The 26,789-nt window shown below is 45.8% G+C and overlaps 2 protein-coding genes across 7 annotated transcripts in view; one reads left to right on the top strand and one right to left on the bottom strand.

The window, feature by feature from the left end:
- ERI3 (ERI1 exoribonuclease family member 3) overlaps positions 1 to 2,458 on the top strand; it is a 151,210-nt gene extending 148,752 nt beyond the window's left edge. For all 5 annotated transcript variants that reach the window (XM_049879075.1, XM_049879073.1, XM_049879074.1 and 2 more), the window contains one exon: positions 1,293 to 2,458. In XM_049879075.1, the coding sequence (XP_049735032.1) occupies positions 1,293 to 1,375 (83 nt within the window). In that variant the 3' untranslated portion in view covers positions 1,376 to 2,458. The remainder of the gene's footprint in view (positions 1 to 1,292) is intronic.
- A 50-nt stretch (positions 2,459 to 2,508) lies between these two features.
- On the bottom strand, positions 2,509 to 11,603 carry DMAP1 (DNA methyltransferase 1 associated protein 1). Of its 2 annotated transcripts, XM_049879071.1 has the most exons (10): positions 11,202 to 11,603; positions 10,544 to 10,635; positions 10,079 to 10,274; positions 4,603 to 4,761; positions 4,304 to 4,471; positions 3,939 to 4,124; positions 3,705 to 3,776; positions 3,306 to 3,378; positions 2,868 to 3,163; positions 2,509 to 2,623 (listed from the first exon to the last, which is right to left on the bottom strand). In XM_049879071.1, exons 1-10 carry the CDS (start codon positions 11,304 to 11,306, stop codon positions 2,564 to 2,566), a joined length of 1,407 nt encoding a protein of 468 aa, XP_049735028.1. In that variant the 5' UTR covers positions 11,307 to 11,603; the 3' UTR covers positions 2,509 to 2,563. The 2 variants fall into 2 exon arrangements, with proteins under 2 accessions (XP_049735028.1, XP_049735027.1); XM_049879070.1 differs by lacking the exon at positions 2,509 to 2,623 and having other exon boundaries at positions 2,654 to 3,163.
- Positions 11,604 to 26,789: the final 15,186 nt, after the last annotated feature.

Here is a 26,789-nt window from a genome sequence, read left to right as displayed (position 1 = left end):
GCCCCTGGGCTGACCAGACTCTTCCCACTTCCTCAGCCCTTTTCTATCTATGGTGGGTCGTGGAGGTGGGGGCTCAGTGGAAGGGGTTGGTCCTTAACAGATGTAGAGGCCTTCTGACCCCACCTTGACCCTACTGTCCCCCCCCACACCTGATTATGACATCAGTGTACAATATTTCTGCAATCACCGTATCGATCCCATGAGGGTTGGTGGCGGCAGAGGCCCTGGTTATGGCCCTGGAGCATCTATGGGAGGTGGGAGGAGAGGCCGGTGAGGGGATGGGGCATCCGTGGCCACTCTGGGCACAGGAACAGAAAAACCCAGGTGTTGGGCAGTTTTTGTCCCAGGCTTGCTTATGGGAAAAGCTCTGGGGCAGCTGCACCTCCTACTGGTGGTGATGGAACCAACTGGCCCATGTCTGTGTTACTGAGGCTCGACTGCCTGTTTTTGCAGCCACCAGGGTCCTAAGATAGTTTTGAGCATAGAGTTTTTCATAGGCACCAATACTGGAGAAACTACTTGTGAAAGGGTGTGGCATGCCCAGACATTTAACCTGAGGTACTGAGGAAACAGGGCCAAAGGTGATCAAGACCAGCACTGCACCTACCTGGGTGGGACAGGGCAGGGCTGGGGCAGATGTACACAGGTGTGTCTGGTAGAGGGCTGATGGCCAGGGTCGTGAGGGGGAGCAGGTACCCAGGCAGGCTGCCATTTGCATACTCGTGCCCAGGGCCCTGGCCCAGAAGTGCCCAGCTTTGTGCCTTGTCACCAGTGATTATGGGCAGGGCCACATCTCCCACACACACGCAGGTGCCGGCAAAGTCACCCTGGCCGTGGGCGTGATGAATGGCCGCACAGTAATGAAATGGAGACATCAAGGCGGGTGGCGGGAAGACGGAGTGTGGCGGACGAGCCGTCCCCACGCGGCGGCAACAAGAAGGATCGCCCAGCGGCCGGGGGCCGTCAAGGGAGAAATTACACATTTACTCTGCCTTTTTCTTACTGCGACGGCGCCCATACATCACCACTGGGGCCGGGGCGGGACACGCTGGCCAATTTCCAGCATGAATTATGGGACTGAGAAGCATCGAGACCAGGCTTCCTGCCAGCCCAGCATCACCCAGCCCAACCTGAAGCTGGAGGTGCTGCCACCAGGGGTCAGGATCCCCTGTCTCCAGCCTGTGGCTCCAGAATCTGATCCTGCCTCCTACCCCCTACCCTTGTATAGCACCTGTGGGCATGGAGGGGAAGGATGCAGGGCCCATCTAAATGGTTTTTCTTCCTTTTTTTAGACGACTGCAAGAACATTGCCAACATCATGAAGACACTCGCCTACCGAGGCTTCATCTTCAAGCAGACGTCAAAGCCATTCTGATTGGCTGAGGATGGGATGGGGCAGGACAGGGTAGCTGCTTGGCCCAGCCCAGAACCCTCCTCTCCCTCACAGAGGGGAAAAGGGAGAGTGGCACAGCTCTACGTCCAGGGTGTCCCCCAGATGCCCTGTGGGCTTGAGCCCCAGGCAAGGGCTTGGCCACTTGGCCCCTCTGGAGCAGATACTTTGTGCCCCTCCCACCCCCGCCCCTCCACCTCAGCCCAGTATTAGCCCCTCCCATTGTGGGCCTGGGCTAGGGGGACCCAGGCACTCACTGCCTCCTCCCCGGTACACAGGCTTCTGCTGGGGCCACCAAGTCCCCCTGTGCCCCCTCCCATCCGTAGTGCATGGTGTGTGGTGCCCCCAGGGCTCCAGGACAGATCAGGCCCCACCTCGTGTCTACCCCTATCCCCGCTGTGAATGTGCCACTGAATAAAGTCGGGGAAATGAGGTCCTGAGTGTGTGTACAAAGCCATTGATGTATACAAGGCTGTTGCTGTGCCCAACACTGTAAGAATGTGAGTGCAGTTATGGCAGGCCCCAGGTCGCTCCTATGCACAAGGCCATCAGCGTGTGACTGGCAGTCACTGGAGCACCTGTGAGACCCTCACTAAATATGTACCAGGCAGTGGGGGTATGGAGACTGAGCACGAGGCAATGTGTAAAGCTGCTGGTGTCTGAGGCCACTGCTGTGTGCACAAAGCCATCAGTGTCTGGGCAAAATTGGCATTGGCAGAATTCGAGCCTGCCATCTGGGAGACCTGAGTTCAGTTCCCAGGCAGTGTACCTCATGTACAGCCACCTCCTGTCTGCAGTGGAGGTATGGGTGTTGCTGTGATGCTGAACAGGTTTCAGTGGCACTTCCAGACTAAGAAGAAAGGCTTAGCAATCTACTTCTGAAAATCAGCCAGTGAAAACCCTGTGGATCACAACAGTTCGATCCTGTTGTGCCTGGGGCCGCCGTGAGTTGGGGGCCGACTTGACGGCAGCTAACAATAAAGAGAGCTGCCAAGGGTCTCAGTGCCGGCAAACCTCGAGTGCCAGCCTCATAAAGAGGGTGTGGTGATCCCCCTCCTGGCCCACCCCTCCCAGCCAGGGGCACCTGAAGTGGTGAAAAGGAAAAGGAAACAGCCCAGTACAACTCAGCAGCTCTATTTACACAACAGCGGCACCCACACCCTGTGTGGCCTCTTACGGCTTCTTGGCTTTCTTCACAGAAGATGAACTGGAGGCCGATTCCCGTCGCTTCCTCTGAGGAGACACAGAAGGTGCTGAGGTCAGTGGCCCCAAGGCCTGATAAAGGCCTGGTGCGTGTGTTTAACATTCTCAAGGAGGGTGATGCCCACTGGTGAGCTCACTCCGACCCTCAGTCTCAGAACTCCAAGGAGGGGACGACTCCCGTTGCAGGCACTAGAGGGAGCAGAGCTGGTATATGCGTGTGCGCCTGCTCAAAGGCAGGCCGGTGCATGCTCTCCCGGCCTGTCCAGATGCTTACCGAATTGGGTGTGAGGGGTGCGCCCACCACATCAATGATTGTGTCCTTGGTAGGGTCAGGGCCGGGTCCAGGTTCAGGCACGGCTGGTTCAGCAGAGGCCGGGGCTGGGCCCGATGCTGGCGTGGTGGGACCCCCCATCACGCCAGCCCGGGCCAGTGCCTCGTGACGATGCCGCAGCATCTGTAGCTCGTACTCGCAGTTGGCACAGGCCTGCTTGAGCTCGTAGAGCAGCACCAGGTCACTTCGAAGCTCATTGAACATGTGCACCAGCTCCTCTGTGGGTGTCGGGCTTAGCTCTGCAGGTGGGTGGGTGGGCAGCACATGAGCAGAGCTGAGGTGTGGCAGAAGGCCAGCAACATGAACTGCCCCTCCCCTTGCCCAGAGTTTACCCACGGCCTTGTGTGGGTACATCCTGTGGAGCCCAGCCCTCACACTTACCCACACCAAGCTCCAGCAGCATCTGCTCCAGGGCCTTGATCTTCTTCTGTCCCACGGAGCTTGGCAGCTTCATCTGCAGTGATCCAGGCAGCTAAGTCCTCTCTCCCACCCCAACCCCAAGAACCTTAAGATGTAGGGGACTAAAGGCAGTGGGGTTGTGGGAAGAGAGAAGGTAACCCCTGGAGGCAGCTATGGGCCAGACAAGGAAATGCCAAGGAGTAGAATATAATGAAAGCTGTGACGTCAGTCTGGCCACATCTCCCTGAGATCCTGGTGAGGCCAACTCTACCAGCACTACATGGTACAACCTCTCCTACTGCTCCAGCCCCACAAGCCTGCAGCATCCCAAGCATCCAGAACGCAGGGCCTAAACACGTAAAAAGGGGGTGTCTCACGTACCCGCTGGCTCCGCAGTGTGACACCTGCGGACTTGAAGTCTGGAAACTTGATGCCTGCAGTCTCGGGAACAGCCTAGAGGTCACAGGGAGTGGGCCCGCTGTCAGTCCCACCACACCCAGAACCCCCAGCTCTCGTTGCTCTCAGAGTCCTCCCCACTAGGGGCTTGAGTATCAGGGTGAGGCCCTGTGCCAGGTGACCTCTCTACCCTTTGCCTGGGCTGCCTTAGCCTCATACCGGCTTCTCAGCCTCCTTCTTCTGGGGTAGCTTCTTTTTGGGGGCCTTGCGCTCAGTGCGTCGCTGCTCTGCAGTGGTGTCTGCTGCTGTTATCAGCTTCTGCAGGTCCTGACTCCGCTTCTCCCGCTCCTTCTTCCGGGCCTCAATCTTACGCAGTTCCTGTAGCAGGTACTCCTCCTCCGCCACCTGGGAAAGTGAGAGATGCTGAGCAGTGTGTGAGGGCACACAGAGAGGTGAAGGGCTGTGGAGAGCAGGGGGATGGCCAGTGGGATGCAGGAATGGGCTGGGGGTGAGGGCATGGAGGGTGGAGGCAATGGGTAAGAGCTTTCAGGCATGGAGGAGAGGTATGTGGGGCTCAGGCTAACCTGCTCAGGGGTCCGGTTATAGAGCCGCTCCAGCTGCTCCTTCCGCCGTCGCTCATGCCCAGCATCAAATACTGGTATTTTAAGGTCTGTGCCTGGCACAGCCCGTACATTGGCAAGCTTGGCACAGATGTGGTAGTACCGTTCCTTCAGGTCCTCCACAGAACGTTTCTAAAGATAAAGACATAAGCCATGGGTGGCAATGGGATGAACACGCAGAGGCACATGGAAGGAATGATAAGGTAGTGGGCCTTCCAGGCCTGGGGGTTGGGCACACATGCAGATACATGACATCAGCTTACCTTGAACTGCTGGTGATCATAGCGGTCATGGATAACTACAAAACGCAGGTCAAAGCGGCGGCTGAGGTCAAAGAGGTGGTCAGTCTCTGCCTTAGTCCAGGCGTCATCATGGAGATAGAGCTGGTACTCCTGCTCTGAATACACGGGTACCTGCACAGTCTACAGGCACAGAAGGGACACAGTGGGGGCGTGCTCACATCGGGTCATATCCAGTGGGCTCTAGCCCCCTTCGACCACAGCCCTTCTGTTTAAAGCCAATCCCTGCACTGGACAGAAGCAAACCACCTGCCTGTGGCCCTGCAGGGAGCAGCGTGGAGATAACCTACGAGGAAAGAACCTGTTTGACTGGAGGCCCTGGCAGCTCTGGGACCGTGGCTTGCCTCTGGATCACTCCAAGAGCAACTTCAAGACCCCTGTGGCTCTAGAGCCTTGGTAACAGACACATGCTCCTGTCCCCGTGGTTAAGGTGAAAGACTCAAATGTAGGTGCTTCTGTGGACCCCAAAGGTCAACTCTGGAGTAGAGCAGATGGCTACCTGGAGATAACCTGGGAAAAAGCCAGGATCCCTGAGCCCATGCAACTCTTGTCTGAAGCACTACTGCCACCCAGTGGTGACAGTGAGACTTGCAGCTCTTCCTGAGCTGGCCAGGGTCAGACCTCTTCAGGGACAAACACACTGCCGCCAGCTGGGGCCTTCAGTCAGGGACCCAAGGAAGGAATCAAAACTAGACTGGGCCAGGGAAGGTTTTCTACAAGACAACTGACTGAACTGGTCTTAAGACCTGTTTTCCAGCAGTCCCTTGGACATCTCCTACTGGAGGTCCACATATGCCTCAAACCTACCATGTTCAATACCCAACTCATCACCCTCCCTCCACCCACGTCTCCTCCAGTCCAGATCTCAGGCAGCATCACCATCACCCACCCAGTTGCCCAAGCCAAAAACCTGGGAGGCATCTTTAAGTCCTATATTGACACTTGACCTCTACCCTTCACTAAATTTCTAGCTTTACCTCTGCAGCCAAGATTTGATCTCTCTGAACAATGCTACTTAAAGTGCAGTTTGCAGACCAGTGCTGTCTGGCTTGCAAACTGTTTTCACTAATCTGCGGTAAGAACAGAAATTAATAATAGGCATTTAGAAACTTTTATAACAATTTTACAGTAATCGTGTGTTGCTGAATCTAATAAGAAACTTTTTTTCTCTTTTTGTGATTTTACTATCTTTATCAGTTTGTGATAGACTGGAAATTAAAAAGAAAACATCCTTCACCACAAATAATTTGAGAACTGTTCTAGAACATATATCTGATCATGTACCCAACCATCCCTTATTAAACCTCTCAAAGACTCCCCACTACTCCAAGATCAAGTATCTTCTAGATAATCTGCCAACTCCTCAAGGGCAAGAGCCATATGGTACATTTCCTACTTTCAGGGCTCAGCTCTGGGCCAGGCACCCTAGAGGTCTTAGTGTTTACTGAACCAATCAAGGAAGACATAAATGAGTGACCCGGCCTCTCTCTGCAGCCACTGCCCCTCATGGACCCTAAGTTCCAGCCATATGACTAACAGTTTCTGGAACAATTCTATAAAAAACAAGCTCTCCCCCTCAGCCTTTGTTCTTGCCTGAAATACCTTCCCATCTCCACATTCCTTCCACCTAGATAATGCTTTCTCATGCTTTTGGTCTCATTCAGGCATCATTTCCTCTGAGAAGACTCCCTGATTTCCCCAGCTTGGTTAAGTATCCCTTTTAGTGTAGCCAATCCTGCTCTCAAGTAGCTCAGAGCCAAGCAAGGAAGACATTCCTTCGTTCGTTCATTCAACAAATACCACAGGCCTGATAGATCTATGCTGGGGCTACCACACTGCATAAGACAGATGGGGTCTTTACCCTTTCAGTGTTCACAGTCTGGCCAAAAGAAATAACTAATTTCACCACAGTGTCGCGAGTTTGATGGGGTGTAATGAATGATACCTAATCCAGCCTGGGGATAAGGTTGTTCAGAAGTAAATGAAGCCTGGTTCAGGCTGAAGATTGAGTAGAAGTGAACTGGTAAGGAGAATCCTAGGCAGAGGGACCACTGTGAACACACTGTGTGGGCTTGACAATTAGGGACACGTTGGGGAAACCAGTAAAGGATGAGATGGGGAAAGGCATGAAAAGAGCCTAGCAAGACAGCAGAAGCCAGGTCCGACAGGGCCTCGTGGTGTGTGCTGCCTCGGAGTCTGGAATTCATCCTGAGGGTGATGGGAGCCAATACAGTCCAGAGGCCCTAGCAGCTTTGGGACTGTGCCGTGCATGTGGATTCACTCCAGGAGCAACTTCAAGACCCTTGCAGCTCTACAGCCTCGTCAACAGTCACATGCTCCTGCCCCTGGGTTAAGACGAGGAGCTCAAATGTAAGCACTTCTGTGGGACCCCAAAGGTGAACTTTGGAGCAGAGCAGATGGCTAAATACCTGGAGATAACCTGGGAGAGATTTTAAGGAGAAGACTGAAGTGGTTGTGTTCCTCTCTTATAAAGACCACCCTGGCAGCAGTGAGAAAAGGTTAAAACGAAACCAAGAGACTAGCTGGTGGGTTTTAGAAATAATCCAAGTGAGAAGTGAAGAGGCCTGAACCAGAGCAGCACCAGTGGAAGATGGAGAAGAGGCACAGACTTGACTTGAGGAGATAAAAACCAAAGGACTTGACAACTGGACGTGAAGGGTGAGGGAAGGTGCTGTCACAGATGACGCCTATGTTTCTGGCGGGAGCCGAGTGGCTGGGGAGCCACTGAGAGCAGGACCCCTGAGGGGGCAGAACTGGAGGGCAAGAGCACTAGTTCATTTTACTCCAACTTCTTTCTCCACCCCACGGTCACCGTGATCTTTCTAAAACCCAAATGTGATGACGTTACTCTGCTTCAAATCTGTCAGAGGCTACCCAGAAATGTTAGGGCAAAGCCTGTTTCCAAGGCCCTGCCTGACCTGGCCCCTGCAACCTCTCAGGGCTCATCTCCCACACTGAGATGCCGGTAGCATCCCACACACATGACTTTTTTATTAATGCCTTTGCCCATGCCACCCCTCTGCCTGGAAAGGCCATTGCACTCCTTTCCTAAGATCATCAGTTCAAGACTCAACCCAGGCATCAACTACTACGAAGCTTCTGGGACCCTCAGGTCCTCCCAGTATACGTGTGTCACACCAGACTGTAATTACCTGTGCCTCCCCAAACCCCTCCCCAGCAATATGGAGAGTTTCTTGAGGGCAGACGTGTGGTTCATTTTTGTGTCCCCAATGCCCAGGACATGACTTGGCCTGGATTAGTATTAACTGAATACAAAATGAATATTATTTTGTCTCCACCTCAAAATGCATTGCCTAACCTTCCCTCTCACTGCCTCAGACACTTCACCTCTTCTCAGTCTTCCATCTCCAGCCTCTCCCTCTTTTTCCTGGCCCCTCCCCCATGGCCTACAAACATGCTCAGGCATCCCCACAAAGGCTACCAGCTTTCAGCCGTCACCATCACTGCTGGTATGTCCTTTAGAAACTTGCAGTGCAGAAGTGTGGGCCAGGCCCAAGAACTTGGGCAGGGACTACACACACAGCACACTAGCTTTCCAGAAGGCAAAGGAAGGCTAAGGCTTGCCTGCAGCCTGTATCCCAGAGGGCCCCTGATGAGAGCAGGAGGAGAACATTTTGCACCAAGAGTCAGAGGGAAACTCAGGTGATTCCAGGAGGTGTCATCAGGCCTTCTGAGTGTCAATTGGAAGAGCAGCAGGGATGCCAGTCACAGAGGAAGACTGAGAATCAGGCTCTGACTGTGCTGTGTGGCTTCTGCCCAAGCCAGGCAAGGCCCAGGAAGAAAAGCTCCCTGTAATCGGAGCCCAGTAGCTTCTGCAGCCACATCCATGCTCTTATACTTTAAGGGAGAAAAAATGTCTCAGGGAAAAAGTAGGAGATGCTAAAACCCCTTCTAGAAAATTCCAACATGGTCTTAGCTTAAACACCACAGATTGCTGGAATTCAAGGCAGGACCATTCAGGTCCATTTATGAAGATGGTCAGAAGAGAGAGTGGGAAGGATGGAAGGATGTGGCGTCCTGGTACGGGGGCCTGTGCAGGAGCTCAGCTGTTCTCCTTGGCCAGCCTAGACACTGCCTCCTCACCCACTCGAGTGGTTGTCAAGCCCTTAATTAGTGACGGCACCTTTAATGGGCACCAGTAGCACTGGACCTGAGGGTACTAAGGATGGTGGTGAGATGGAGGAAAACCAGGTTTGGGGCAAGGGAGAGAATGAGTGTAAACACTGATGTGCTGAGTCTGAGAAGCGTATGACCCCTCTAGGAGATGTCTACGCACAGTTGACTACATGGGGCTGACGGGAAGGAAGGTGGGACTTTCAGGCTCTAAGGTAGGCTGCTCCAGAATGCAGGGGCTATGAGGCCACATCGTATAGTAGTTTAAGCAATGGCCTAGCAAATCATAACCAACTAAGCTCTGCCTCTTGCTGGCCAGGTGAGCCTGGGTAAGGCCCTGCTCCCTCTGAGCCTCGGTTATCTAGGCCAGAGATAATGCACCTTGGATTAGGGTGCTGGCATTGGTGAAGAACAAGGCAGATGTGTAATTTATCATGGAAACAGGATCATCAGGGCTCAATAATTACATACATCTCTGAGGTCTAGTTCAAATGCCACCTCCTCAAAGAGGCCCTCCCCAACCACCCTATCTAAAGTAAGCCTCCCCTACTTAAAAGTTCACTATTTTATCCCATTTCATATCCCATTCATATCCTGGTTTCATTTTATTGATGACTCTTAACCTGAAAAAATCCAATTTATTTCCTTACATGTTTATTATCTGTCTTCCTCTACCTTCTTTGTCCTGCTGATGATTGAAATAATGTGAAAGCTTAGGGAGAAAGCTAAGTCAAAGGATTATTCCCAAGTTTCTGGTGTGGACAACTGGGTGGACAGTGGTGCCATTCACTGAGAGGGGGAACAAGTTTGGGGGTGGGGAGTGGACGGAAGATGATGAGTTCTTTGTGTATGCTGATCTGAGGTACCTGTGGAATATTCAGTGAGAGACATTAAGAAAATGAATGGATATGTGGGAACTGTTGCTCCAGGTTACAGATACTAAGTTGGAGTCACTGGTATACAGAGGGTAACAAGCCACAGGGTAAATAAGACACACTAGGGAGAAAGTATAGAGTGAGAAGAGTGGTGCACCTAGGACAACAACACTTGAAAGGCCAAGAGAAGACGCCACCAACAACCAGAGCAGGCCCAGGGAAGGACGGGATCCCACTGGCCTAAGGAGACCCACCAAGTCCCACCTTGCATGTATTTGCCATGAGGATTGAGTAGGGAACCATGATTGAGACACAAGCCTCTGGAGTCAACCCTCAAGAGACTGGAGAGCTCTCACAGTGGCTCAGAGAGGGGAGGCAATCTTGCCTGTGTCTGGATGGTGGTGGCTCACCTTATTGAACCTGGCAAAGGGGTAGTCCTTGCCCTCCTCAGCTGCCCGTCGCCAGTGGAAGAACATGGCTCCATCCTTACGGGCTGGGTTGGTGAATGGCATCCACTTCCAGGGCCTCACTTTCTTGGAGCCCAACTTGGCCTTTACGGTACGGTAGCCCTGGCCAGTGTCACTGGGTAACAGCGGGGGTGCATCCCTGGCAGCAGAGTTTGAGAGAATGAGGGGTTGTAGTCGGAAAGGGATATAGGGAGCCTTTGGACCCAGGGAGTTGATCTACCCTAGAGCAAGTAAGTCATGTCCTGGAGTAAGGGATCTGAGCTCCTCTTGCATCCTTCTCAGCAAGCAGGAGCCCTGGCTGGGGAGGGCAGGCAGGGAGGGAACGGGCAGAGAAAACAAAGAGTTAGGGACATGGCAGGTGGGTCAGGGGCCAGAGCCTGGGGTACTCGGGATTCAAGAAATACTTGCTTCTTGTCAGAGTAGAGCAGTGCATAGACCTCCCGGTGCATGCCCTCCGGCCTTTTGAAGGTCAGTGTCTCAGAGGACTTCTTGGACTTTTTCTGAGGGAGGAAACCACAGGAGAGGAACCACAGCCTAGACCCCCCTTCCTGAAAATTCTTTAGGCCAGCTCAATCCCCGATATGAACAAACCAACACCTACTGACACACAGTTGAGCCTTCACATACCCACCAACTCACCTATCCAGGCACAGAAACCCACTCACCTGGGCACCCCTAGGCTGAGGTAATCCCCCTTCCCACCCCCACCTCACCTGGGTAGAGCCCTGACCTGTCAGAGTAGATTTTACTTTTCCACCATCTCTCGGAATGTCACACCGCCTCGGTCCTCCCTGTCTATCACAAGGGGCCCACTCTCCTGGTCCTCTCATCTCTTGGAGGTGTCACACCCTCTTAGTCCCCACCATCTCCCACCTCCTCCATCCCCACATCTCATCAAAGGGGTGACACATTCTGTGTCCCATTATCACGGCAAATGTCACACCTTCTTTTATCCCACATTTTACTAGGAGTGTAGCACCCCCTCATTTTCCTCATCTTTCTTCCATTGTCATCCCTCTCCTCTACTTCACTCCCGCTACCCAGCGCTCTCAGGTGCCCCTGCTACCTTGTCCGGGTTGATAATGTCTTTCTTGCTGATAGTCCCAGAGGCTGCATCCCCCTCTGGACCCCCGAGTTCTAGAATGTCCCGCACATCCGCGCCCGTAGCCATCGCGCCAGAGAGATGAGGGAGCGCCCCGAGGTCAAGGGTCAGAGTGTCAGTGCCAAAGGATGGACCAGGCTCGGGTCAGGGGGCGGGGCCCCTCCAGACCCAAGTAAGGGCGGGATAAAGAGGCAAGCCGAGAAGAGGAGCGTGTTCCAAGTCAGGTCAGGGTTCCACCTGTATCCCGCCTCGTGGGTCTTCCTAACGGCCTCATACGCTTCCTTGGACCCCCGCGCCTTGCACCTGGAACCCCAGCTGTAGTCCCGGGCGCCGCTCCCCTATCCTAGCAAAGCCGCGGATAGAAACTTCCGGTCGAGCGCATTCAAAACGCGGCCGACAGGAACACTTCCGGTTTGAGCTTAGAGGAAATGGAGTCGGCTGGCAACCCAATGTGAAAGGTACTGGCCGTACCGAGCCGTCCACCGGCCATGGCTCCAGCGAGCCGGTTCGCGATCGTGGGCTGACTACTTTTTGGCATTTTACCCTAGTGGCTACGTTGTCTCTCGGCTTTGAAGAGAGAGCGTAGAGCTTTGTGACCTTGGGAAGTGAATTCTCTGAACTTGCACCCTCATTCGTAAAATGGAAATGATAATTGTTGTTTAAAAAAAATTGTTGTTAGGTGCCATCAAATCGGAAACCCTGGTGGCGTAGTGGTTAAGTGCTACGGCTTGTAACCAAGAGGTCGGCAGTTCGAATTCGCGAGGCGCTCCTTGGAAACTCTCTGGTAGCTATACTCTTTCCTTACAGTGTCGCTATGAGTCGGAATCGACTCGACGGCAGTGGCTTGGGCCATCGAATCGGTTCCGACTCATAGCGACCCCAGGTGCAACAGAATGAAACACTGCCGGGTCCTGCGCCGTCCTCACAATTGTTTTGCTTAAGCCCATTGTTGCAGCCACTGTGTCAATCCATCTTATTGAGGGTCTTCCTCTTTTTCGCTGACCCTCTGTTTTACCAAGCATGATGTCCTTCTCCAGGGACTGGTCCCTCCCGATAACATGTCTGAAGTATTAAAGACAAAAGTCTTGCCATCCTTGCTTCTATGGAGCATTCTGGCTGTGCTTCTTCCAAGACGGATATGTTTGTTCTTCCAGCAGTCTCTGGTACGTTCAATATTCTTCGCCAACACCATAATTCAAAGGTATTCATTCTTTTTTTTTTTTTTTTCTTATTGTTGTCCAACTTTCACATTCATATGAGGCGATTGAAAATACCATGGTTTGGGTCAGCCACACCTTAGTTCTTAAAGTGGCATCTTTGCTTTTTAACACTCTAAAGAGGCCTGTTGCAGCAGATTTGTCTAATGCACTGCATCGCTTGATTTCTTGACTGCTGCCTGCATCGCCTGCATGGGCATTGATTGTGGATCCAAATAGAATGAAATCCTTGACAATTCCACTGTTTTCTCCGTTTATCATGATATTGCTTATTGGTCCAGTTGTGAGGATTTTTGTTTTATGTTGAGGTGTAATACATACTGAAGGCTGTGATCTTTGATCTTCATCAGTAAGTGCTTCAAGTCCTCTTCACTTTCAGCAAGCAAGGTTGTGTCATCTGCATATTACAGGTAGTTAATGAGTCTTCCTCCAATCCTGATGCCACATTCTTCTTCATAGTCCAGCTTCTCTGATTATTTGCTCAGCATACAGATTGAATAAGTATGGTGAAAGGATGCAGCCAGACACACACATTTCTTAATTTTAAACCACGCAGTATCTCCTTATTCTGCTCTAAGAACTGCTCCTTAGTCTAAGTACAGGTTCCTCATGAGCACAATTAAGTGTTCTGAAATTCCTGCTCTTCACAATGTTATCCATAATTTGTTATGATCCACATAGTCAAATGTCTTTGCATAGTCAAAACACAGGTGAACATCTTCCCGAAGTTAGACATCTTCCTGGTATTCTCTGCTTTCAGCCATGACCCATCTGACATCAGCAATGATATCCCTTGTTCCATGCCCTCTTCTGAATCCAGCTTGAATTTCTGGCAGTTCCCTGTCAACATACTGCTGCAAAAATTTTTGAATTATCTTCAGCAAAATTTCACTTGTGTGTGATATTGACGATATTGTTCAACAATTTCCACATTCTGTTGGATCACCTTTCTTTGGAATGGGCACAAATATGGATCTCTTCCAGTCGGTTGGCCAGGTAGCTGTCTTCCAAATTTCTTGGCATAGATAAGCAAGCACTTCTAGCACTGCATCCATTTGTTGAAACATCTCAGTTGGTATTCTGTCAGTTCCTGGAGCCTCGTTTTTCATCAATGCCTTCAGTGAAGCTTGGACCTCTTCCTTAAGTACCATTGATTCTTGATCATATGCTACTTCCTGAAATGGTTGAAAGTTGACCAATTCTTTTTGGTACAGTGATCCTGTGTGCTCCTTCCATCTTCTTTTGATGCTTCCTGCGTTGTTTAATATTTTCCCTGTAGAATCCTTAAATATTGCAACTTGAGGCTTGAATTTTTTCTTCATTTCTTTCAGCTTGAGAAATGCCAAGCATATTCTCCCCTTTTGGTTTTCTGTATCCAAGTCTTTGCACATGTCATTATAACACTTTACTTCATCTTCTTGAGCCGCCCTTTGAAATCTTCCGTTCAGCTCTTTTACTTCATCATTTCTTCCTTTCTCTTTAGCTACTTGACGTTCAAAAGCAAGTTTCAGAGTGTCTTCTGACATCTATTTTGGTCTTTTCTTTCTTTCCTGTCTTTTTAATGACCTCTTGCTTTCATCATGTATGATGTCCTTGATGTCATTTTACAACTCTTCTGGTCTTCAGTCATTACTGTTCAATGCATCAAATCTATTTTTGAGATGTCCTCTAAATTCAGGTGGGATATACTCAAGGTTATACTCTGGGTCTTGTGGACTTGCTCTGATTTTCTTCAGCTTCAACTTGAACTTCCATATGACCAACTGATGGTCTTTTTCACAGTCAGCCCCTGGCCTTGTTCTGACTTGAGGTCAGAGGAAGCATTGCAGGCCATTGTTAAGAGTTTGGATTTTACCCTAAAGAAGTTGGATGTCATCTTGTCCTGGCCACGGCCTGGATTCTATCCCCATCCTTGGGGTGCCACCTTGGCCACTGTCACTGGGAAATCTTTCCAGAATGACTGGTCCAGAGCTTCCTGCCCCTTGGGGAAACTGAGTCCAGGGGTTAGGGAAAAAGGCATGAGACAGAGAGATGTCCCTCTCTTGATCCTTCTGGGGAACCACTTCCATATTTCCGGTCTCAAACTCCAAGGGGCAGCAGGTCCCACTGCCAGCCCCAGAAGGAGCTTGCTCAGCAATACTCACCGACTGGGTCCCATCTGGGAACCCAGCATTATTTCTGAAGAGACTCTGGCACTTCTGGAGAGAAGGACTTCAGGCCGGGGCACTCTGGGGCTGTGAGCCAACAGTAGAGGAGTTTCAACTTTAACCTGAAAATAAAAGAAAGTCACCGAAGGTGTGTGGAGGTGAGCATGGGGAGCAGGGTTGGGAAGAAGGCTGAAAAGAGTCATATTTGTCTTTTAGAAAGATGATCGCTGGCCTGCTAGTGGGGAGGCAGAGCTGGAGGCAAGAGAACCAGATGGGAAACAGTGGTATAGTCAACTAGAACTGGGAATTGATTGGAGGTAGGTGTGGGAAACAGAATAAAAAGGGGGCCCAGAAGCCCATCCATCCTCAGCCCATCTATTCACAGCTGGGCCCAGAAATAATAGACTAAAAGCTCCCTGAGTTCCCACTTGGCTGTCTTCTTCCTTCTGCTCCTCTCCGTTCTCCCTCTAGCCTCTAACTACTCAACCTCCTCCCTTTCCCTCACCAAGACCGAGCTCCTTAAGGTCAGGAGTGTGTCTCCTCATCCTCTATGCTCTCACAGCACGAGGCACTCACGTGCCCCATGTGCAGAGGCTCCTTAGAACCTCAGAAAGAAGCTGTTGGGAAGGAAGGCAGTCTGACCTGGTCTTGCTCAGGTTAATGATAAAGAACATATTCAAACTAGTAAGGACAAATATCTCAATTTTTAGAATGGGCAAAGAGCATGAATTGGAAAGTCAGAGAAGTACAACAGCCAATAAATGTACAGGCAAGCATTCTGCCTCACTAGCATTCAAAGATATGAAAATTGGGAACCATAATGAGATACCTTTTTTTTTTTTGTCTAACTAGATAGGCAAATGTTAAAATAATTGTGATAATCAGTCTTGACAAGGGTAGGGGGTGAATGGGCATTAGCAAACGCTGCTGGTGGGAATGCAAATTGATTCAGTTTTGTTAATTCATTCAACAAATATTTGGTGTAGTGGTTACGTGCTACGGCTGCTAACCAAAAAGGTCGGCAGTTCGAATCCACCAGCCATTCCTTGGAAACCGTATGGGGCAGTTCTACTCTGTCTTATAGGATCGCTATGAGTCAGAATCAATTCGATGGCAATGGTTTTTTGGTTTTTGGTATGCCACTTAGTATGCCACTTATATATATGCCACTATCTTACAGGCATTGTGCTGGGCCCTGGATATACATTAGTAAAGAAGACAAATCCAATCACTGCCTTCAGAGAGTTAATGGTCTCTCACTTTTTATATGTGTGTATACCCTGGCGGTGCAGCGGTTAAGAGCTACAGCCAAAAGCACTATGGGACTGTTCTACTCTGTCCTATAGGGTTGTTATGAGTTGGAATTGACTTGACTGTAACGGGGGAACAGGGTATACAAATAGAAAAAAATTCTAGAACGGGAATAAGCCAAAATGATACAATCAGTAGTTTTTATCTTGCCGATTTGTATCTTCTTCTTTCATCTCTATACTTTCTAAAATGAATGTATACTTCTTTTAGAATAAAAGTAAGAAGGAAGGGAGGGAAATAGGGAGAGGAGGAGGAAGACAGACAGACAGACTCTGCCTGCACTGTGGTTGCTGTTGTTGTTCTTAGGTGCCACCAAGTTAGTTTTGGCTCATAGCAACCCCATATACAACAGAACGAAACACTGCCCGGTCCTGCGCCATCCTCACAATCATTGTTATATTTCAGCCCATTGTTGTAGCCACTGTGTCAGTCCATCTCAATGAGGGTCTTCCTCTTTTTCGCTGGTCCTCTACATTACCAAGCATGATGTCCTTGGCCAGGGACTGGTCCCTCCTGACAACATGTCCAAAGCACGTGAGATGAAGTCTCACCATCCTTGCTTCTAAGGAGTGCTCTGGCTGTACTTCTTCCAAGACAGACTCGTTTGTTCTTCTGGCAGTCCATGGTGCATTCAGCATTCTTTGATAACGCTGCAGAGGGTATGCAGTAAGGAGGGTGGACTAATGAGTGGGCAGTTGTAATTGTCCAGGAGAGAGATGCCGAAGGACAGAACTAAGGCTGCAACAGTGGGAATGGAGGCTAAAAATATTTAGAGAAAGGTGATCATATTATCAGTACATAGAGATAGTTTTATCTCCTTCCTTCCAATATCTACATTCCTCATTTCTTTTCCTTTTAGCTTTGGCCAGGACCTCCAGTAATGGATTAAACAGTAGCTGTGGTAGTGAGTGCTCTTGTCTTGTTCCTGATCTTCAGGGGAGACTACTTAATTTTTCATTAGATATAACATTTGCTCTAGGTTTTTGATACATACTGTTTCCCAAATTAAGGACGTTTCCTTCTTTTCTTAGTTTCTGTGAGTTGTTTATCCCTTAATAATAAGTAGGAGATAATCATTAGCAAAAAAAAGAGTTTTATCCATCAACGTATTCATGGGAATTATCTCCTTTTGTCTATTAATGAAGTGAGTTAAATTGACAGACTTTCTCATGTTACATTCATGGAATGAAACTCACCAGATCATAATGCATTTTTTAAAAAGTACACTATTGGATTCAGTTAGCTGATATTTTACTTAGGATTTTAAAAAATCTATGTTCATAACTGAAATGGGCCTATTATCTGATTTTGAATTTAAGGTTATACTAGCCTCCTAAAGAAGCACTTGTTGATGAAGACCAAAGACCACAGCCTTCAGTATGCATTGCACCTCAGCATAAAGAAAACAAAGATCCTTACAGCTGGACCAATAAGCAACATCATGATGAATGGAGAAAAGATTGAAATTGTCAGGGATTTCATTTTACTTGGATCCACAATCAATGACCATGGAAGCAGCAGTCAAAAAATCAAAACACACATTGCATTGGGCAAATCTCCTGCAAATACTTCTTTAAAGTGTTAAAAAGCAAAGATGTCACTTTAAGGACCCAAGCCATGGTGTTTTCAATCGCCTCATATGGATGTGAAAGTTGGACAATGAACAAAGAATTCAAGAATATCGGATATACCATGGACTGCCAGAAGAACAAACAAATCTGTCTTGGGAGAAGTACAAACAGAATGCTCCTAAGCAAGGACGGTGAGACTTCATCTCACTTACCTTGGACATATTATCAGAAGGGACCAGTCCCTGGAGAAGGACATCATGCTTGGTAAAGCAGACGGTCAATAAAAAAAGAGGAAGACCCTCCGTGCGATGGACTGGCACAGTGGCTGCAACAATGGACTCAAGCATAACAACATTTAGGAGGACTGTGCAGGACTGGGCAATGTTTTGTTGTGTTGTACATAGGGTCGCTATGAGTTGAAACAGACCCAATGGCACCTAACAACAATCTCCTAAAATGAGTTGGGAATCTTTACTCTTTTTCTGTTTTATGGAACAATGTATCACTATATATTGTATCTTATTTTTTTAAGTCTGGAAACCTTAAAACCTGTAAAAACCCTCTGGTTCTTGTTTGTTCTTGTTTGGAGGGAAAGGAGGAGTCTTGTAACTATCATTCCCATTTCTTTAACATTTATTAGTCTATTAAAGTTCTGTATTTCTTCTTGATTTCAATCATGGTTGTTTATAGTTTTCATACCAGAGTGGCTAAAATTAAAAGGACTGACAATGCCAAGTGGTGGTGACGTTATGGAACAACAGAAATCTATACATTGCTGGTGGGAATCAAATTATTACAACCATGTCAGAACATTGTTTGACAGTATCTACTAAAGTTAAACATACATACATACTTTAAAAAACCAAATCCATTGCCGTCGAGTCGATTCCAACTCATAGCGACCCTATAGGACAGAGTAGAACTGCCCCATATGGTTTCCAAGGAGCCCCTGGTGGATTTGAACTGCTGACCTTTTGGTTAGCAGCTGTAGCTCTTAACCACTATACTACCAGGGTTTCCATACATACTTTATGTCACAGCAATTCTACTCCAGGGTATATCCCCAAGAGAAGTAAGTGCTTACATCAACCAAAAGACATATATGTACATATACAAGAATGGTCATAGCAACATTATTCATAATAGTCCCAAAGTGGAAACAATTAAAATGTCTCTCAACCATAGATATAAATTGTGGAGTATTCATGCAATGGAATACTACAAGCAATGAAAAAGAATAAACTATGGTCGGCAGTTTGAATCCATCAGCTGCTTCTTGAAAACCCTATGGGGGAAGTTCTACTCTGTCCTATAGGGTTGCTATAAGTAAGAATCAACAGCAGTGGATTTGGTGGGTTTTTTTATTTTTCCAAGTGACAATATGAATGAACCTCACTGATATAATGTTTCATGAAATAATTTAGAAGCTCATGAGTATATACTGTATGATTTCATTCATATGAAGTTCAGAAAACAGGCCAAACTGATCTATCATATTAGAGGTCAGAATAGTCGGAGGGGCAGCAAGGGGAAGACCACTTGAGGGAGCCTATTGGAGACCTGGGAATGTTCTACGTCTTGGTCTGGGTGTTGGTATATGGTTATATACATATGTGAATCCCTGGGTCATGCAAACAGTTAAATGCTTGGCTGCTAGTTGAAAGGCTGGTGATTCAAATCCACCCAGAGGTGCCTCAGAAGACAGGCCTGGCAGTCTACTTACAAACGAGCACAACCATTGAAAATCCTATGGAGCACAATTCTACTCTGAAACACATGGGGTTGCTGTGAGTCAGAATCGGCTTGACGGCAACTGTTTTTTGGTTTTTGTTTTTTTTTAAGTGTTCACTGAGCTGGTACACTTAAACACTGTGCCCTTTATTGTATGAAAGTTATACCTCAATAAAAAAGAAATAATTACTAATCATAGAGAAAATAATGATAAATTTGACTACCTAAATGAAAATTAACAACCCTAGGGATTAACAAAAGTTAAATCTTATCCTTTGGTGTCATGTGATTCAGTTTTGTTAAGTGGACGACAGGGAGGTCTTTGTGTGTTAATCAATACCCCCATTATACTTTTGTGAATAAAACTTGTCAAATAACACAAAACATCAAACGAAATCAGATATCAGTAAATAAACTTACGTGAGAAAATCTCTGCTTAGGAATAGAAATTGACCACAAAGAGAGAATGGTGTAAAACTGACATTTTTCCCCGCCTCTGTTTTGAGTAGGGGTGCAAATCACATCCTTCAATCAGGAAAAAAAAAAAAAAAGGTACTTTGTTCCTTGAAATAAACAGTGATACAAAAATGGGACCATATAGACTAGTTCTAGTTCCCAAATAAATGAAACCTTGAGCCTTTCCAGTTCATTGCTGACTCCCTAACAAAACAACTTTATTCCTGACTTTTGCAATACTGACTTCTGATGATACGTGATGCTCTTTTGGATATAATAATTACATGAGAGAACTGGTGTTCTTCTACCATGAAAAACTGTAAACATGGTGTCTTAGGCAGGGTTCTCTAGAGAGGCAAAACCAGTGAAGCATATATATGTATACATATAGAGAGAGAGAGAACAAAGAATATTGAATATACCCTGGGCTGCCAGAAAAATGAACAGATCTGTCTTGGGAGAAGTACAGCCAGAATGCTCCTTAGGAGCAAGAATGGTGAGACTGCGTCTCACATAATTTGGACATGTGATCAGGAGGGACCCGTCCCTGGAGAAGGATATCATGCTTAGTAGAGGGTCAGTGAAAAAGAGAAGGCCCTCAATGAGATGGATTGACACAGTGGCTGCAACAATGGGCTCAAACATAGCAATGATTGTGAGGATGGCTCAGGGCCGGGCAGTGTTTCGGTCTGTTGTGCATAGGGTTGCTATGTCGGAACCGACTCGACAGCATCTACACAGCATATGTATGTAGAGAGATTTATCTCAAGGAAATGGCTCAAGCGGTTGTAGAGGCTGGCAAATCCCAAGCCCATGGGTCAGGTGTCAGGCTGGAGGCTTCTCCTGACTCATGTAGTTGCAGGGGCTGATGAACATAAGATCAGCAGGTCAGATGGCAGACTGCTGGCTCATGGGCTGTGGAGGCTGACAAATCCTAAGATCAGCAGGTAAGCTGCTAGCTCAGGTCCCAAGAACTAGAGGTCAGATGGTGACAAGGCCAGATACAGGATCCAAAGCAAGCAAAAGCTTACGAGCTTTGCCAGAAAGTCCATATATATTGGATGCAGCCACACCCCCAAGGAAAGTCCCTTTCAACTGATTGACTGCTCATAGCAAATCTCATCATGGAGGTGATCATGTCATTACATAGCTGCCAAACTATATCATAACTGCCAAACCACAGAGAATCATGGCCCAGCCAAGTTAACACACAACCTTAACCATCACACATCGTAAGCATGATAATTTTTTTTTCCTTTTAAGTATATGCTGTATTTATTCATTTGGTAAGCCAGTCCTTCTAAAATCCGGACTCCCTTGCAAACTTCTTTGCAAGTCAACTCTTTTGCTTTTAATAGATAGATCGATCAGCTCGATCAATCGATAGATTTTAAATAACTAAAGAAAGAGTCTGCACCTTGTACCACCCACTTCAAAGAAAGAGTTACAAAGCTTGGTCATCCTTTTTGGGTTTGAAGGCAGTGTGTGCTACACTGGGGAATGCAGCTCTGACCCATTTACCACGTTACCTATAAGTTCCGAGAGGGGCCTGATTCAAGAAGGGGCCCTGCAGCAGGTCCAGATTGCAGCACAAGCTGTGTTGCCAGTAGGGCCTGATGATCCAAAGACCCAATGTTACTGGAAGAATTTTAACACAAAGATGAATATAGCCTCTGGAGATCCCAATAGGAGAATCACACCTAGGGTTCTGGAGTGAGGCTATGTTCCCATCTACAAACACTGTTTGCCATTTGAAAAGCAGTTTCTGGCTTAACTCTGGGGACTGGTAAAGACTGAATGCCTGACCGTGAGACACTGATTATGAGGTTGGAATTGCCCATCATGAGCTGAGAATTATTTGATCAGCTAGACTATAAAGTTGGGGGTGCAAGTCAGCAATGTAAGGAGTATAGATGAGACCTTTTTATTATAAGCACTTAAAACCATAAATTTAATCAGTGCATTAGCTGTATCTTGCATATTATATTTTCACTATCATTCAGTTCCAAGTTTTTTCAAATTTCCCTTGTGATTTTTTTCTTTGACCCATGGATTATTTAGAAGTGTGTTGCTTAATTTCCAAATATTTAGGAGTTTTCTAGATATCTTGTAATTATTGATATCTAATTTAATTCATATAGATGGACTATATGAAGAAGAACGGGGCATCAGGATTGGAGGAAGACTCATTAAATCTGTGTTACACAGAGGACACAACCTTGCTTGCTGAAAGTGAAGAGGACTTGAAGCACTTACTGATGATGATCAAAGACCACAGCATTCAGTATGGATTATACCTCAACATAAAGAAAACAAAAATCCTCACGACTGGACCGATAAGTAAACATCATGATAAATGGGGAAAAGACTGAAGTTGTCAATGATTTCATTTTACTTGGATCCACAATCAACAGCCATGAGAAGCAGCAGTCAAGAAATCAAAAGACGCATTGCAGTGGGCAAATCTGCTGCAAAAGACCTATTTATAAAATGTTGAAAAGCAAAGATCTCACCTTGAAGACTAAGGTGTGCCTGACCCAAGCCATGGTGTTTTCAATCGCCTCTTATGCATGTGAAAGCTGGACAGTGAATAAAGAAGACAGAAGAAGAATTGATGGCTTTGAACTGTGGTGTTGGTGAAGAATGTTGAATATACCACGGACTGCCAAAAGAACAAACAAATCTGTCTTGGAAGAAGTACAACCAGAATGCTCCTTAAAAGCAAGGATGGTAAGACTGCGTCTTACATACTTTGGACATGTTGTCGGGAAGAATCAGTCCTTGGAGAAAGACATCATGCTTGGTAAAGTACAGGGTCAGCAGAAAAGAGGAAGACCCTCAGTCCTCACTGTGGATTGACACAGTGACTGCAACAATGGGCTCAAGCATAACAATGATTGTGAGCACGGCGCAGGACCGGGCAGTGTTTCTTTCTGTGGTATGTAGGGTCGCTATGAATTGGAACCGACTCAACGACACCTAATGACAACAGCATCAATTTAATTCAGTTGTGGTTAGAGAACATTTATGTATGATTTCAATCCTTTTACGTTTATTGATACTTGCTTTATGGCCCAGCATATGATACATTCTTGACAAAAATGTATCCTGTAGTTGTTTGGTATAGGGTTCTACAAATATCAATTAGATTGAGATGATTAACAGTATTGTTTATATAATCTATGTCTTTATTGCACCATGCATCTCTCAGTCTGTGGTGGTTTGAGTGTTGCTATGATGCTGGAAGCTATGCCACCAGTATTTGAAATACTAGCTGGGTCACCCATGTGGACAGGTTTCAGTAGAGCTTCCAGACTAAAACAGACTAAGAAGAACAGACTAGTGATCTACTTCCGAAGATTAGATGATGAAAACCTTATGGATAATGACAGAACATTGTCAGATATGGTGCTGAAAAATGAGCCCCTCAGATTGGAAGGCACTCAAAATACGACTGGGAAAGAGTTGCCTCCTCAAAGTCGAGGTGACCTTAGTGATGCATATGGAATAAAGCTTTTGGGATCTTCATTTTCAAATGGAGCAAGGCTCAAAATGAGAAGTAACAGCTGCAAACATCCATTAGTAATCAGAATATGGGATGTATGAAACATGAATTAAAGAAAACTGGAAGCTGTCAAAAATGAAATAGGACACTTGAAGATCTTAGGCATTAGTGAGCTAAAATGGACTGGTATTGGCCATTTTGGATCTGACAGTCATATGCTCTATTATGCCTGGAATGACAAATTGAAGAGGAATGGCACGGCATGATCTATTCTGAAGTACAATGCTGTCAGTGATAGGTTAATATCCATACTTCTATAAGCAAGACCAGCTGATACAACTATTATCCAAATTTATGTACCAACTATGAATGCCAAAGATGAAGAAATTCAAGATTTTTAGGAACTGCTGCAGTCTGAAATTGATCAAACATGCAATCAAAATGCATTGATAATTCCTGGTGATTGGAAACAAAGAAGAAGGAACACTAGTTGGAAAATAAGGCCTTGGTGATAGGAACAATGCTAGAGATTACATCATAGAATTCTGCAAGACCAATAACTTGTTTATCAGAAATACTTTTTTTCAACAACATAGTCGATGACTATACACATGAACCTTGCTGGATTAATTATGCAGGAATCAAATAAACTACTTCTGTGGAAAGACGATGGAAAAACTCATTATCAGTCAAGACAAAGCCAAGGGCCAACTACAGAACAGACCATCCATTGCTCATAGGTAAATTAAAATTGAAGCTGAAGAAAATTAAAACAAGCCCATGAGAGCCAAAGTATGACCTTGAATACATCCCACTTGGATTTAGAGATGCGCTGACTACTAATGACTGAATACCAGAAGAGTTGTGGGATGACATAAAGGACATCATCCCAGTGCCCTGAGGAAAGTAAAAGCTCATTAAAAAGACAGGAAAGAAGGAAAAAACCAAATGGTCATTGGAAGAGACTAAATCACAGAGTAACTAAAATGAACAGAAGAAATAATGACATACAAAAGCCGAACAAAAGATTTCAAAGAGAGGCTCAAGAAAACAAGGTCAAGTATTTCTAACCTGGAGTTAAAAAACCAAAAGAGAAGGCCATACTTGGCATTTCTCGAGCTGAAAGAACTTGAAGAGAAAATTCAAGACTTGAGTTGCAATATTGAAGAATCCTATGGGCAAAAAATTGAATGATACAGGTAGCACCAAAAGAAGATGGAAGGAATACACTGAGTCACTGTACAAAAAATAATTGGTCCATGTTCAACCATTTCAGGAGGTTGCATATGATCAAGAACTGCTGGTGCTGAAGGAAGAAGTTCAAGCACCACTGAAGGCACGGGTGAAAAACAAAGTTCCAGGAATTCACAGAATACCGATTGAAATGCTTCAATAAATAGATGCGACACTGGAAGCACTTACTCATTTGTGTCAAGAAATTTGGAAGACAGCTGCTACCTAGCCAACCAACTAGAAGAGACCTAAATTCATGCTTATCCAAAGAAAAGCAATAAAGCAAAATGTGGAAATTATTAAATACTATTGTTTGGTATCATTAATATCACATGCTAACAAAATTTTGTTGAAGATAACTGAAAAATGGATGCAACCATACGTCAACAGGGAATTGCCAGAAGTTTAAGCTGGATTCAGAAGAGGACATGGAACAAGGGATATCACTGCTGATGTCAGATGGATCTTGGCTGAAAGCAGAGAATACCAGGAAGATACTTACCTGTATTTTATCGACTATGCAAAGGCATTCGACTGTGAAAACCATAACAAATTATGGATAACATTGCAAAGAATGGGAATTCCAGAACACTTAATTGCGATCATGAGGAACCTGTATATGGATCAAGAGACAGTGGTTCAAACAGAACAAGGGATACTGGGTGTTTAAAACTGGAAAAATATGCATCAGGGTTGTGTTCTTTCACCTTACTTAATCTGTATTCCGAACAAATAATTGTGAAGCTGGACTATATAAAGAAGAACGCAGCATCAGGATTGGAGGAAGACTCATTGATAACCTACAATATGGAGATGACACAACCTTGCTTGCCAAAAGTGAAGACAACTTGAAGCACTTACTGATGAAGGTCAAAGACTACAGCCTTCAAAATGGATTATATCTAAACATAAAATGGAAATCTTCACAACTGGACCAACACACATCATGATAAATGGTAAAGAAATTGAAGTTGTCAAGAATTTCATTCTACTTGGATCAACAATCAATGCCCATAGAAGCAGCAGCCAAGAAATCAAACAACACATTACATTGGGAAAATCTTTTGCAAAAGATCTCTCTGAAGTTTATTATTTCATCAAGATCCGTAGAGTTTTCATTGGCTGATTTTTGGAAGTAGATTGCCAGGCCTTTCTTCCTAGCCTGTCTTCATATGGAAGCTCTGCTGAAACCTGTTTGACATCATAGCACCACTCGAGCCTTCATTTATATACTCCGCTAAGAATTTTTTTAAACACTATCTATTAAACCATGATATGCTATTGATTATAAGATGCATTCCCATTCCAGAGATGTTAAAATGTGAAAAAATGCGCATGTTAAAATTAGTGGAATATGGTATCATACCTCTTTTGTATAGTAGGAGGGTATAAGGTGAAGCAAATTGTACTTTACTTAGGAGGGATATCTTGACATGCCCTAGAACATAGACTTCCAGAAACATCTCTGGTCTCAGATGGTTTGATCCTGACTCATTCTTGATTTTCTAGAAGGTGTAAACAGAAGGTAATTGCAGATGATAATCAATTAGCTGCAAATGAAGGGCTGCCTTTCATATTAGATGGATTTTCACCACTCAAGAATAAATATGAAATTCACACCTATTTTGATACCAATTTCTGAATCAGTTAAAATTCATAGTTCTTAGTCATGTTTTCTGGGAAATACAAACAACTAAAATTGTTCCAGTAAGAACCTGAGAACTGAGTAGAACAATAACCTTAGAAGAAACTAAAAATATTGTCACTGAGCTACAATTTTAAAGCTAACAGGCTGAAAAGTATAAATAATAATAATAATAAAAGGCTGAAAAGTATAAATAGGCAAGTTCTATTTGACCTTCAAGGAAAAAATAACTCTTTGGTTATTCAAGTTGACTTTAAAGTATGTAAGAAGTTGAAAATTTTCTCAATTCAATTTGTGAAAATAGCCCAATGTCAATACCAGAACCTAATAACAAGAGAAAGCCTTTGAAGAATACATAATTCCCATCTTAAGAAAACTGTTCAAGGAAATTAGAAAAGAAGGAAAGGCACCCAATGCATTTTACTGGCTAGCGTATCCTAAAATCGAAGCCAGAAAAGGACAGCAAGAGAAAAAATAGAAACACAACCCTATTTTGAACAATAAGGCAAAAATCCAAAATAAAATATTAATAAATTAAATCCAGCAGTGATTTAAATGAATAATTAATCAAGTCCAAAGAGGATTTATTCCAGCATTGTTGGGATGGCTTGGCATTAGAATATATATCATTTTAGTTTTTTATATTAATGAAGTAAAAATATTATTATCTTAATAAATTCAACACCTAATAAAGATATAAAGAGAAAAAGTCCCCTAACAAACTAGGAAAAGAACA

This window comes from Elephas maximus, chromosome 3 (assembly GCF_024166365.1).
Source record: "Elephas maximus indicus isolate mEleMax1 chromosome 3, mEleMax1 primary haplotype, whole genome shotgun sequence".
Lineage (NCBI taxonomy): Eukaryota > Metazoa > Chordata > Mammalia > Proboscidea > Elephantidae > Elephas > Elephas maximus.
Note: the sequence above shows the minus strand (reverse complement) of the source record. Positions and strands in the feature narration are given on the sequence as shown.